This window comes from Pelophylax lessonae, assembly GCF_965119305.1.
Source record: "Pelophylax lessonae genome assembly, chromosome: 10".
Classification (NCBI taxonomy): Eukaryota; Metazoa; Chordata; class Amphibia; order Anura; family Ranidae; genus Pelophylax; species Pelophylax lessonae.
The window spans coordinates 14,554,260-14,567,861 of record NC_138777.1 but is presented as its reverse complement, the minus strand read 5'-3'; the positions used below and the strand labels follow the sequence as shown (position 1 = coordinate 14,567,861).

At 46.9% G+C, this 13,602-nt stretch overlaps 1 protein-coding gene across 7 annotated transcripts in view; it reads left to right on the top strand.

Moving 5' to 3' along the window:
- Positions 1 to 13,602, top strand: part of USP47 (ubiquitin specific peptidase 47) — a 130,859-nt gene that overhangs the window by 47,125 nt on the left and 70,132 nt on the right. For all 7 annotated transcript variants that reach the window (XM_082269626.1, XM_082269625.1, XM_082269622.1 and 4 more), the window contains 4 exons: positions 6,309 to 6,462; positions 6,571 to 6,667; positions 8,390 to 8,535; positions 8,628 to 8,707. In XM_082269626.1, the coding sequence (XP_082125752.1) occupies positions 6,309 to 6,462; positions 6,571 to 6,667; positions 8,390 to 8,535; positions 8,628 to 8,707 (477 nt within the window). The remainder of the gene's footprint in view (positions 1 to 6,308; positions 6,463 to 6,570; positions 6,668 to 8,389; positions 8,536 to 8,627; positions 8,708 to 13,602) is intronic.

The following is a 13,602-nucleotide window of genomic DNA, read 5'->3' as shown; positions in this document are numbered from 1 at the left end:
AATGATATAAATCCAATTAATCAAAACTACGGAGAGTATGTCGTGTGTTCATCAAAGCCAATCTGATTGCAGCTTTCATAAAAAAAACTTAAAGCTAAACTCCCAGGCATACATAAATATACAGATTAAATACCTACCATAGGTATTTCTGTCCATCCAGTCCTGAGATTTACAGTTTTTTTTTCCCTTTCTGCTTGTGCCCCCATAGCAAGTTGTGTGCATGCAGGCACGCTTCTGAGCTGGGCTGTGTGCATCCATAGACACACATAGGTTGACGTCTTCCCATGATCGTGCCCACTTTGGCGCGCTCCGTGATCGCAGCTGATCCCAGATTGGGTTAAAGAGCCAATCAATAGCACAACAAATGATTACTGCCCACCAGGGCTGCCATCGAGGGGGGGGGGGGGGGGGAGAGAGCCCATGCACACGTAGGGGGCCCAGGCATCCCGAGGGGCCCAGGCCCAACCAACGTGATTGAGTTGTTGCTGCTGAGTAACTAGCAATTGCTAAAGCAGGACGGCCGCAGAGTATGCTGATGCAGCCCAAGGGATGTCTCTTTGTTGAATGTATGAGGTCATCTCTATGCTGGATTGGGATGTCTTTTTGCTGAATATATAGGGATGTCTCTTTGCTGGATTGGATTCATTTTCATATATTAAGTTGTAAGAATGTTAAAATAAAAGTGGGTATACTTAAGGACTCGGTGGGATGGCTAGTGGACGTATTTGGTTGGACAACCCTGGGGAATGTTGGTTGTTAGGCCCAGGCCTAAAGCTGTGTAAGGGACCCAAAAATTTCTGATGGCTGCCCTGCTGTCCACACCTGTAACTGGTCTCTGCAGCAAGGAGCCTAGGAAGGGCAACGCATGTAACAAGACCCAAAAAGATTCCAAGCTTTCCTTACCGACCAGCCGAATTGACCTGTCCAATAGTAGGTGTTAAAAACAGGGGTTTAGTTGCACACGTTTAAAGAGCCAATCACAGCAGCTTCTTACCACATGATCAGCTGTGTCCAGTCACAACTGATCGCGAGGTAAACACACTTGGCGGTTATCGGCATTCCTTTCCTCATGCTGTTAGTGTGAGGAGAGGAGAGAAGCCAGTAACTGGCCAGTGTTAAAGGAGACATCTGCTCGCAGTGTCCCGATCGTCAGTGCCTCCTCATCAGTGCCGCCTCATCAGTGCTGCCTCATCAGTGCCGCCTCATCAGGGCCGCCTCATCAGTGCCTCCTCATCAGTGCCGCCTCATCAGTGAAGGAGAAAACGTACCTGTTTGCAAAATTTTATACCAGAAACTAAAAAAAACTTTTATTTTCTTTTTTTCCAAATTTTTGGCCTTTTTTTCCTTTATTTAAAATATCCAGTGGTGAGTAAATACCACCAAAAGAAAGCTAGTTGTGTGAACAAAATGATAAAATGATTGGGTACAGTGTTGCATGACCGCGCAATTGTCATTCAAAGTGCGACAGCAATGAAAGCTGAAAATTGGTCTGGGCCAGGAGGGGGGTAAAAGTGCCTAGTAGGCAAGTGGTTAAATAGAATTCAAGCCTAAACCTAACTAATCTTAAAAATGCTTCCCCCCCATATCTGAAATCCCTTCTCCAGGGGGAACAAAACCAGAGCCCTGATGGGACGGGGAGCCTGTGAGGGAACTCAAATGAAAGCATTTATAATGACCTATGAAGTGTTTTTCTAGCTATCTGCGAAGATTTCCCGGGAAATCCCGTGTTGTCATTAGGCAGGAAATAAAGGTAAATTCCTCCAATGGTTTTAAAACTGTAAAAACATAACAAAGACTTTAACCATTTCCAACCTTATGCAAAAGGAAAAAAAAAAATACATTTGTGCTTCAAAACTCGTCTTTCGCTTCTACACTACTGCTCCCTGCACCCATCCTGGCCCCCACCTGGCACTTGTGGTGGGGGCTTTTTCTATGGAGGTGACCTCTTGGCTGAGAAGAGTGCAGGGATCGAAGTGTGGAGGCAGAAAGAAGCACCAGAGCCGGGTCTTTAAAGCCAGCGAAAGATGCTAATGACATGAGTGTTAACCGCTTGCCGACTGCGGCAGTCCGGCTCCCCTGCGTCCAGTCACATAGTACTACGTGACTGGAGTGCATGTGCTCTCGGCGGCGTGCGCGTGCCGCCGGAGCCGCGCTCCCGCTGTTTAGACACAGTGGGAGGCGGGCCGCGGGAGGAGAGGCGGCGATTGCTGCCTTCCTTCCCCTGATCGTCCAGGAAACGGAGAGAAGACCCGCCTGCTTATGTAAACAAAGCCTCTGTGAGGCAGGCAATGACAGATCATCAGTTTCCTCTAATCTGAAACTGCGAATTGTCTGTGCTTGTGTCACAGAACCCCCCCCTACACAGTAAGCATACAGGCATACATTAACTCCTTTTGATCACAGTAACAGCGCATACTTTTAGCACTGATTACTGTAGTAATGTCACTGGTCTCCCCAAAAGTGTCAAAAATGTCAGTCAGGGGTCCGATCTGTCCGCCGCAATGTCGCAGTACCGCGAAAAATCGCAGATCGCCGCCATTACTAGTAAAAAAAAAAAAAATAAATAAATAAAAATGACAGAAATCTTTCCCGTAGTTAGTAAACGCGATAACCGTTGCGCAAACCAATCAAAATACGCTTATTTTGATTTTTTTTTTTTTTTTTTTTTGTTCTTACCAAAAATATGTAGCAGAAATCAAATTGGCCTAAAATGTTAAAAAATGTTGATTTTTTTAATTTTTTTTTTGGGAATGTCCTATAGCAGAATGTGAAAAATATTTTTTTTTTCACAATTGTCGCTCTTTTTTGTTTATAGCGCAAAAAATAAAAATCGCACAGGTGATCAAATACCACCAAAATAAAGCTCTGTGAGGAAAAAAGGACGTCAATATTGTTTGGGTACAGCGTTGCACCTTTGCACAATTGTCCGTTAAAGTAGCGCAGTGCCGAAACGCAAAATAGGGCCTGGTCAGGAAGGGGGGTAAAACCTTCCGGGGCTGAAGTGGTTAAGCAAGCCATAGATTGATCAATTCTTGGCCAGTTCAACAGGGACTGTCTATGGGCAAGCTGGCTGTAATGAAGTTCATCTATTGATCCACTTCAGTACAACCAACTTGTCTATGGTCTGCTTAACCACTTCATAACCACGATATAGCCATAGGACGGCCACAGCACAGCCATGCCCCCCCCCCCACTCACATCCGGCGCTCTCCGTCATCTCTGTGTCCTTTGGACAAAGCTGATCACAGTAGAGGGCCAATCACAGCGGCCCTTTACTATGTGATCAGCTGTGTGCCATTCACAGCTGATCACCATGTAAATAGACTTGCTGGTTATCGGCCGTACTTTCCTCACGCACTGTCGCAGCGTGAGGGGAGGAGAGTCGGTAACCTCCAAGTGTGACTGGGATATGTACCCAGATAATAAGGGCACTGATCATTAGTGTCCATCATTGCAAGCCTCGTCGGGGTCCCCACCGGTGGAAGCCTCGTCGGGGTCCCCACCGGTGGAAGCCTCGTCGGGGTCCCCACCGGTGGAAGCCTCGTCGGGGTCCCCACCGGTGGAAGCCTCGTCGGGGGGCCCCACCGGTGGAAGCCTCGTCGGGGGGCCCCACCGGTGGAAGCCTCGTCGGGGGGCCCCACCGGTGGAAGCCTCGTCGGGGGGCCCCACCGGTGGAAGCCTCGTCGGGGGGCCCCACCGGTGGAAGCCTCGCCGGGGTCCCCACCGGTGGAAGCCTCGTCGGGGTCCCCACCGGTGGAAACCGTGCAGAAGAAAAATTACTTTTTTGCTAAATTTTATAACCAACAAAAAAGTTTTTTTTTCCAAAATGTTCTCTTTTTTTTTTTAGTTTTTTGTTTAGCAAAAAAAAAAAAAAAAAACCCAGTGGGGATTAAATACCACCAAAAGAAATCTTTATTTTAGTGGAAAAAAAAAAGATAAAAAACTTCATATGGGTACAGTGTTGCATGACCGTGCAATTTGTTATTCAAAGTGCAACACATTACACTAACTCTGCAGCCCTGCCGACTTCCTTCAGTCTCCTGTCACCTTGTGACCAGAGGTCTATTGATAAAGACCTGGGAATTCCCCCCATATATTTTCCTGCATAAAGAACGCCAGGCTGTAACCTAGACTGTACTGTAACAAAGCAAACCTCCACCAGCTATACCAAGGAATCATACGGTACAAAAAAAGGTTTCTTTATTTGAACTTGAGAAAAACTGCCCCTAAAGTGCTTGTAAAGGCAGTTCTTTTTTTATCCTATTGCATTCTATGCATTAATACCATAAACTTTCAGTGTACAGCAGCCTCCCTAAAACTTACCTGAGCCCATCTCGATCCAGCGCTCTTGCAGGAGAGTCTCGGCTGCCCAGGATTTTCCCTTCTTATTGGCTGAGACAGCAGCACGGCGCCATTTGCTCCCACTGCTGTCAATCAGTTAGTAATCCAATAAGGAGAGAGAGGGGGTGGGGCCGAACCGCGGCTCTGTGTCTGAATGGACAGACAGTGCAGCGGTTTGGCTCGGGTGCTCCCATAGCTAGCTGCATGCTGTGGGGTCACTTGGCAGGAGGGAGGGGCCACCGAGGGACCAGAGAAGAGGAGGATCCATGCTGCTCTGAGCAAAACCGACTGCATAGAGCAGGTAAGATAACATGTTTGTTTTTTAAATTTTTGTATGTGGATGACGGCACTATAATTTTTATTTTATTAAAAACGCATCCAAGTACTTTTTTTTTCTGATTTTTATTTTTTTTGCTTTTTAATTATTATTTTTTTTTTGTATACACTTATCACATGACCCAACTCTCTCCCAGCCTGTCTGCAGGGAAACATAACCACTTCAATACCGGGCACTTTCATCCCATTTTCAGCTTTCAGCGCTGTCGCACTTTGAATGACAATTGCGCGGTCATGCTACACTGTACCCATATTAAATGTTTATCATTTTTTCCCCCACAAATAGAGCTTTCTTTTGGTGGTATTTGATCACTACTGGTTTTTTATTTTTTGCTAAACCAGATAAAAAGACTGAAATAAAAAAAATAAAAATTCTACATTTCTTTATAACATTTTGTACATTTTCTCCTTCTCTGATTGGCACTGATGAGGTGGCACTGATGGCTACTGATAAGGTGGCACTAATTAGCACTGATGGGCATAGCTGGGCACTGATGGGCATAGCTGGGCACTGATGGGCAGCGCTGATGAGGCACTGATGGGCAGCACTGATGAGGCACTGATGGGGCACTGATGGGCAGCACTGATGAGGCACTGATGGGCAGCACTGATGAGGCACTGATGGGCAGCACTGATGAGGCACTGATGGGCAGCACTGATGAGGCACTGATGGGCAGCGCTGATGAGGCACTGATGGGCAGCGCTGATGAGGCACTGATTGGTATCTGTAATGGGCACTTATTAGCATCTTATGGGCACTGATTGGCATCAGGGGTGGGTACCTCTCCTGTCAGGAGAGCCGCTGATCGGCTCTCCTCTCCTCGTGCCTTGTCAGCGCAAACTGACAAAAGCCGATTACTGGCGCTTCCTGGTTACTGCTGTGATCAACTGTGATTGGTCACAGCTGATCATGTGGTAAAGAGCCTACATCATAGGCTCTTTACCGAGATCAGAGATGCGGTGTGTCGGGGCAGGCACGAGCAGCTTATCCTGCTGTACGTCCTATGACCTCCAGTCAGGATAACTGATTCCCCGCCTGGCTGTCATTTTTGCTATAGGCTGGGTGGGAAGGGAATAAGCAGGAGCTTCTAGACCCCTGCTGCTGGTCACATGTTCAAAAACAAAAAAAAAAGCCTTTTGGAATACAGAGTAAAAGTAAATCATTAGTATCAACTCTTTTAAATTGTCATAAAAATATATATTTGAAATCAAATCTTTATTATTTTGTAGCGATAACATGGTGTGGGCGAATTTCTGCCAGTCACAGGCTTTGTCACGCCCCTCCAGCCTGTGTCTTAGAATGAGAGGGAGGTGAAGCCTCCATTAATCTACATGTCATATCCCGCCTCCATTGTCTTTGGCTGGTTAGTGGGCATGGAGGAGGGAGGGAGTGGGCTGTCATTTACCACTGTGTATACGCCCACATGTGTGACTCGAGTCACATGGACTGCTCAGATGTGATAGGGAGAAAATGCTTAGCATAGAAACTCATTAAAAACTGAGCATGTGCAGAGGTGACACCACAGCTGCAAAATCCCTAGCTTGAATTGGGTACATAATAATAATCCAGTGAAATTGCACCATTAAAGAGCCTTTCTTAGTGAAGTTCTTGTTTATCTCTTCTGCTGTAGGATGAATCGGGCACAGCGGACAGCAGCGGTCTGGATGACAGCACGCAGGAGAAGTTCATTGGACCTCTTCCCAGGGACGGCTCTGTGGGCTGCACGAGTGACTACGTCAGTCAGAACTATTCCTATTCATCACTGCTCAATAAATCAGACACTGGTATGTGTCCCCCCCCCCCCCCCCCCGCTGACATTCTATGACACCCGTCTCCACAATGATGTGCTGATTCTGTCATTTCCTTCAGTTTGATCTCCTCTCTCCTTCCAGGTTACGTGGGTTTAGTAAACCAAGCCATGACCTGCTACTTGAACAGCCTGCTGCAGACACTGTATATGACCCCGGAGTTCCGAAACGCTCTCTACAAGTTAGTATTGCGCTAATTATCTCATGTAAAAAAAAATTTCTCGTGAAATTCTCTTCGGTGTAACTTTTAATGCCTGAAACCGAAACAGTTGTTTCCTAGTCCCTGTAGTAATTTTTTCTTTTTTTTGTTCTTGTAAGGTATGTATTCATACTTTGTTCAGTGCATGGCCTGCTCCATGCTTCCAGATAGGAAAATATCATCTAAATAAATTCATCATCTTCTTTAATTTCAGTGTGATTTGTGAATTTCTTCCAGATCTGTGTAGTAATCCAGTGTGAGACTTTTCCTTCCTGTAATAAAGACCGCTCACTGCTGCTCTCTCTCCTTGTGCTGGGTGACAGGTCTGGTCTCCGCCTCTTCCTGTACTTTTCTGTTGTGGGTGGAGCCTGTTTGGTCCCTCCCACAGCTCTGCTCTCTCCTTGTGCAGGGTGACTGATCTATTCTCCGCCCCCTCCTGTACTTTTCTGTGGACGGTGGAGCCTGCTTGGTCCTTCCCACAGTTCTGCTCTCTCCTTGTGCAGAGTGACTGATCTATTCTCCGCCCCCTCCTGTACTTTTCTGTTGTGGATGGAGCCTGCTTGGTCCCTCCCACAGCTCTGCTCTCCTTGCGCAGGGTAACAGGTCTGGTCTCCACCCCTTCTGTACTTTTCTGTTGTGGGTGGAGCCTGTTTGGTCCCTCCCACAGCTCTGCTCTCTCTCCTTGCGCAGGGTAACTGGTCTTGTCTCCGCCCCTTCTGTACTTTTTTTGTTGTAGGTGGAGCCTGCTTGGTCCCTCCCACAGCTCTGCTCTCTCCTTGCGCAGGGTAACTGGTCTTGTCTCCACCCCCTTCTGCACTTTTCTGTGGACGGTGGAGCCTGCTTGGTCCTTCCCACAGTTCTGCTCTCTCCTTGTGCAGAGTGACTGATCTATTCTCCGCCCCCTCCTGTACTTTTCTGTTGTGTATGGAGCCTGCTTGGTCCCTCCCACAGCTCTGCTCTCCTTGCGCAGGGTAACAGGTCTAGTCTCCGCCCCTTTTGTACTTTCCTGTTGTGGGTGGAGCCTGCTTAGTCCCTCCCACAGCTCTGCTCTCTCCTTGCGCAGGGTTAATGATCTAATGATCTATTCTCTGCCCCCTCCTACACTTTTCTGTAGACAGTGGAGCCTGCTTGGTCCTTCCCCCGAATCTGCTCTCTCTCTCCTTGTGCATGGTGACTAGTCTTGTCTCTGCCCCCTCCTGTAGTTTTCTAATGCCTCGTTTCCACTGAGCGGTACGGTTCGGTACAGTTCAATACGGTTCGGAACCGTACACCTTGATCAGGCTTGCATTTTCACTGCCAACAGTACTTCAACGCAACAGTACCTCAACAGTATAGCTCCACCCTGTTGGTACGGTACTAATGTGCTTGGTACCCCAACGAAAGGGTCCCAAAAAAGTGGTACGATTCGGAATTAGGGTACCATTCACAACTTTTGACAATAGAAATGGCAATATTTGCGTACCGTACCGCTCAGTGGAAACGAGGCATTTTAAATGCAGGAAGCGTTACAATTTCACCCCCCCCCCCAAACGTGTGCTCCAGTTTTAATAAATCTCCCGCTGTCATAAAAAGCCCACCTATCAGTGTTTTTTATTTTTAATATTTTTAAAAATTGGGGTTTACTTTCACTTTAGGGTGTTTTTGCCACTTCCTTAAAAATGCACTTTTTGTTGATGATAATTTCTTACTTGGATTTTTCAACAGGTGGGAGTTTGAAGATCCTGAAGAAGACCCAGTAACCAGCATCCCCTACCAGCTGCAGAGGCTCTTCGTCCTATTACAGACCAGTAAAAAAAGGGCGATTGAAACCACAGACGTAACGCGGAGTTTCGGCTGGGATAGTAGTGAAGGTAAAAGAGGAAAACTGTGATTAAGCATAGTGTTATAGAGGATCATGTCTGCTTGGCATGCTCTAAGCCCTGACTATTGTTGTGTTTGACAGCCTGGCAGCAGCATGATGTGCAGGAGCTCTGCAGGGTCATGTTTGATGCTCTGGAGCAGAAATGGAAGCAGACGGAGCAGGTAAGTGTCCTTGGGAAGGTGGGAGGGGCTTACTGCTGAGGATATGCAATGCATTATTTTTTTTTGTACAGCTCCTTCCCTGAGAAGGGCAAAGCCTACTCTTTCATAGCGTGCCTTCATAAGATGAGTTTGATTACTTAAACTGAACTCCAGGAAAACTTTTTTTTTTTGTCTAGTTTTTTTTTTTTTTTTAGCAATGTCATCTTGGTTTCTATAAAGAGATTCACACACTGATAACATCCAACTTAAAGCTGTAGTAAACCGCTGCAATGAAAAAAAAAAAATTCCCCTGCAAAATAGCATAATGTGCTAGTATGCATCGCATATTAGAACATTTTGAAATACTTACCTTAAAGCGGAGTTCCGGCCACAACATCGACCTAATCGATTTTGGGGCCATCCGCTTGCTATTTGTACCTGAAAAACAAATGGGTAGTTAAGATTTTTTTTTTTTTTTTTTAACTTACCTTATTATTGAAGAAAATATACTCACCTTTCCTTCCACTTCCTCCCTCCTGCGGCCGTGGCCTGCGCCATCACTTCCTGTCCCGCAATGCGTCCTGGGAGCTCTTGCACTCCCAGGATGCAATGGGCAGTGACGTAGGCGGCCGGCCGCTCCTCTCATCGCATTATTTGCAAACAGGAAATAACGCGATTATAGGCATCCCTATACTATGCCGATCGCATAGTACTGGGCATGCGCGAGATTTCGCGCTGCATTCACCGGCCCCTCTCCATCTCGAACCAGGAAGCAGGGCATCCATTTACACACAGCGGCTTCAGGGGAACCCGGACAAAGATGGCGGCGCTCAGGACACATTTTATAAAGTAAGATTTTAGAATTGCCAATCGATTACTATACTGTAAAAAAATGGATTAGTTGATGTATGAAGAGGGGGGGGGGGGGGTGACAGTTTGGGAAGGATTGATTAAAAAAAAAAAAACTATTCTGTGGCCGGAACTCCGCTTTAAAACGAAGCCCTCCAGCAGTGCTTTGTGATTGCTGAGAGGGCTTCCATGTTCAAGTGGTCTTCCTGGTTCACGGACTCCGGCTGTGTGAGTGGCCGGAGCTGCGATGATGTCACTTCCGCACATGCGCGTGGGAGCCCTTGGTTACGGCACGGTGCTTTGAAGATCTAGCACGGTATGTCAGAGCTTCAAAGCGCATGTGCTGGGGATGTCACCGGTTTCATCTAGGGTCAATAATTGCCTAAACGGTGCTTGTTTTACGAGGCTTACCTGTAGGTAAAAATCACAAATCGGGCTTTAGTACCGCTTTCAATCCTAAAGTGGAGTTCCAGCCTGTTAAAAAAAAAAATGAATTTAAAGTCAGCAGCTACAAATACTGTAATTGCTGACTTTTAATATAAGGACACTTACCTGTCCAGGAGACCCGCGATGTCGGCCCCCCCTAGCCAATTCATCAATTGGCTTTGGGTGCAGGCGCCGGCACCTTTACTAAGGGATACAGAAAGTGAAGCCTTGCGGTTTCCCACCCTGTTTCCTACTTTGCATGAGGGAGTCACACTGTGCTTTCTGAATGGTCCCGCTGTCTTCTGGGACCTGTGTGTCTCGCAGGGGGGGGGGGGGGGGGGTAGGAGGGGTCGGTAATTTTGTAGATTGCTGTGCGGCGATCTTACCCGGAATAGTGGGAGGTGGGTACCTGGTTTTAACCAGTATCTGCTCTCCCCAAAAAGTGACAAATGGGGCAGTGAAGGAAAGAGGGTGCGAACAAGTGGAGCTTCCCCTTTTGGATGGAGCCCTGCTTTAATAATATCTCAATCTCATTTATTTCCCATTAGTATGAACAGCGGTCACACTATGCCCCTTATCCTGGGCCCTGGTGGTGTAATCTCCCCTGTGTACTTCCTGTGTAGTTCCTCCTGTCTGAAAAGCAGAATAGAAAACACCAGCAATATTGAATGAAGAAGAACGATCTTGCACTCATGTTTAAGTGAAAGTGCTTGTAAAGAGCCCAGAAGAAAGTAAAGAGTCTCGGCTTGTTCAGGCAATAGAGCAGTCAGGTGATGGGTAAATCCTGTATAACAGCCAGGTGATGGGTAAATCCTGTATAATAGCCAGGTGATGGGTAAATCCTGTATAATAGCCAGGTGATGGGTAAATCCCGTATAATAGCCAGGTGATGGGTAAATCCTGTATAATAGCCAGGTAATGGGTAAATCCCGTATAATAGCCAGGTGATGGGTAAATCCCGTATAATAGCCAGGTGATGGGTAAATCCTGTATAACAGCCAGGTGATAGGTAAATCCTGTATAATAGCCAGGTGATAGGTAAATCCTGTATAATAATGATAGTGTGCAGCAACGTCCTCACGGCTTGGTACCTGCTTCACATGGGGGATGCAGAGATTTCTCTGGCAAGGAATCCCCGAAATGCATTGCCATTGCAACCCTTGAAGTACCAGCTTCTCCAGACATGAAGCTGGTATTGAGCCTTGAGGACGCTGCTGTGTTCTACTACCCGGTTGGTCCATTGTCTGAAGAAGTTGACACCCAGTACAGTTCTCTCCCTATTTGTAGCCCTGCCACTGACCAAGATGGGCTGTCAGATGGCATTTTCTTCAAGGCGCTGTACAAGTCTTTACCCTCAAAAACATTATCCTTTCTTTGTACCCCTCCTCCATTCCTGTACACAAATAGCGTTTTTTTTTTTTTTGTCCAGTTGAGATCCTTTTCTCTTCTGGCAGTTCTGTGCCGCCATGTTCGGTAGGCTTCCAGCTGTTCTGGGTTCAGCCAGTGCACCCCCTGATGATGCGTTGCTAGGCCCACCACCACTTATTTTACTGAATAAAAGGCTATGCTTCCTAGAATATGCAACGTGTAAATCCCAGGAGGCAAAGGGAAGACAATGCACATCATTCACCTAGGCGAATTGTCAGTGCTGATTAAAGGTCCATTTTTTTTTCTTTAAAATAGCAATCTTGTCATACTTACCGGCTCCGATCCTCCTCCTCTCGCATTCCCCTACTGCAGTGGTCTTCAACCCCGGTCCTCAGGGCCCACTAACAGGCCAGATTTTAAGTATTACCTTGGGGAGATGCAGACTGGAGTACTGCAATCACTGAGCAGCAAATTATATCACCTGGGATGTATTTCAGTTATCTTGCAAACCTGGCCTGTTAGTGGGCCCTGAGTACCAGGGTTGAGGACCACTGCCCTACTGAGTTCCCCCAGAGCCCTCTGCTTGCTCTGGGGGGCACTTGTGCATGCTCACTTCCGAGCTGCCTCTGTGTGTCTATGGGATACGGTGTAGCTCAGTCCCGCCCCCTGCTTCCTTCTCGCTTGCTCCTGCTGTTGTGTCTGAGCCAATGCGGAGAGAGAGACCTGCAGCTCCCATGCACATCACTGGATTCGGCTCAGATCAGTATTGGGGGGGGGGGGGGGGGGAGTTGCACGCTGAAGATTTTTTACCTTCATGCATAGAATGTATAAAGATTAAAAAACCTTCATCCTTTACAACCACTTTAACGCAACTCATGCACCTGGTGTGGACGAGCCCTAAACACGAGTTCCGTATTGTCTCCTCAATACCTATTGTTGATATTAATGCATGCACCCTTTCTTCTGCTTTCTATTCTTTTTCTTTTTTTTTCTTCAATCAGTGCATGGATCCTCCCAGTTCTAGTATTCGGTTCTGCAAAACTTGTACATTTAAAACACTATATTTTGAGATATTTTGCCTCTTAAAACGTTTTCTGTGGGAACCCTGAAGCACAAGTGAAACTTGCTTTTTTTTTCCATGTTAAAAGCCCTGTCTGGTTTTTATTTTAGTGCGTGCCTCACTGGGAGATTTCCCATCATTTTCAATCTCAGCCGGGATGGGAATTCAGGAGAAATCTCCCCAACCGAGAGCACAGAGAATATCATTTATCAGTTAGGAAAAGAAATATATCAGCGCATGTTTGTATTCCTCTCTTATAGGCTACATCATATATTCTGAGTGTCTAAAGTGCTAATGCATCATGGTGTCTTATAAGAGACTGTGATGCGCATTAGGACTTTAGACACACAGAATATATGATGTAGCTTATAAGAGAGGAATACAAACATGCGCTGATAAATTTATTTTCCTATTTTTAGTAGGGATGGACCGATCTGACTTTTCTAGTCCCGATACCGATACCCTGGCTTTGTGTATCTGCCGATACTGATACCGATCAGGAACTACACACATACACAATATGCATGCGGCTTCAGTACAGAGCAAAGCCACTGCTTCCTGTGTATGGCTCCTCCATTCACAGGCGGAGTGCATCTGATATCACTCCGCCTGTGAGTCGGTGTTCTGTCAGAAAACCCTACCACATCAGATTTCCCTACCTACGTCCTTTCCGGTGCAGGTTCGTCATGCTCCAGATGTAGCCGCATCACACGTCCTACTGCGCATGCGCGGAATAGGTAGGGAATTTTGATAACATCGTAAGGGGTGAGGCTCAAGTCCCACTGCGCATGAGCACCAATGGATCAGGCAGCAGCATCTCTTATAACAAACATACATCCGATCTCCATGGCCCACACTGCGCTGAGCCGACAATCCGATCTCCATGCCCCACACTGCGCCGAGCCGACAATGGGACAATCCTGATTCCTACCCCCACGCGCACGCCTACTTATTGTCGGCTCAGCGCAGTGTGGGGCATGGAGATCGGATTGTCGGCTCGGCGCAGTGTGGGCCATGGAGATGGGATGCACACTAGGACTTTTGTCTGACCCTGTACGATGTTCTCAAAATTCCCTACCTATTCTGCGCATGCCCAATAGGACGTGTGACGCGGCTACAAGCTGCTGCATGACGTATCCACAGCTGATCTCAACCGGAAATGACGTAGGTAGGGAAATCTGATGGGGTATGGAAATGTGATAGAACACCAGAC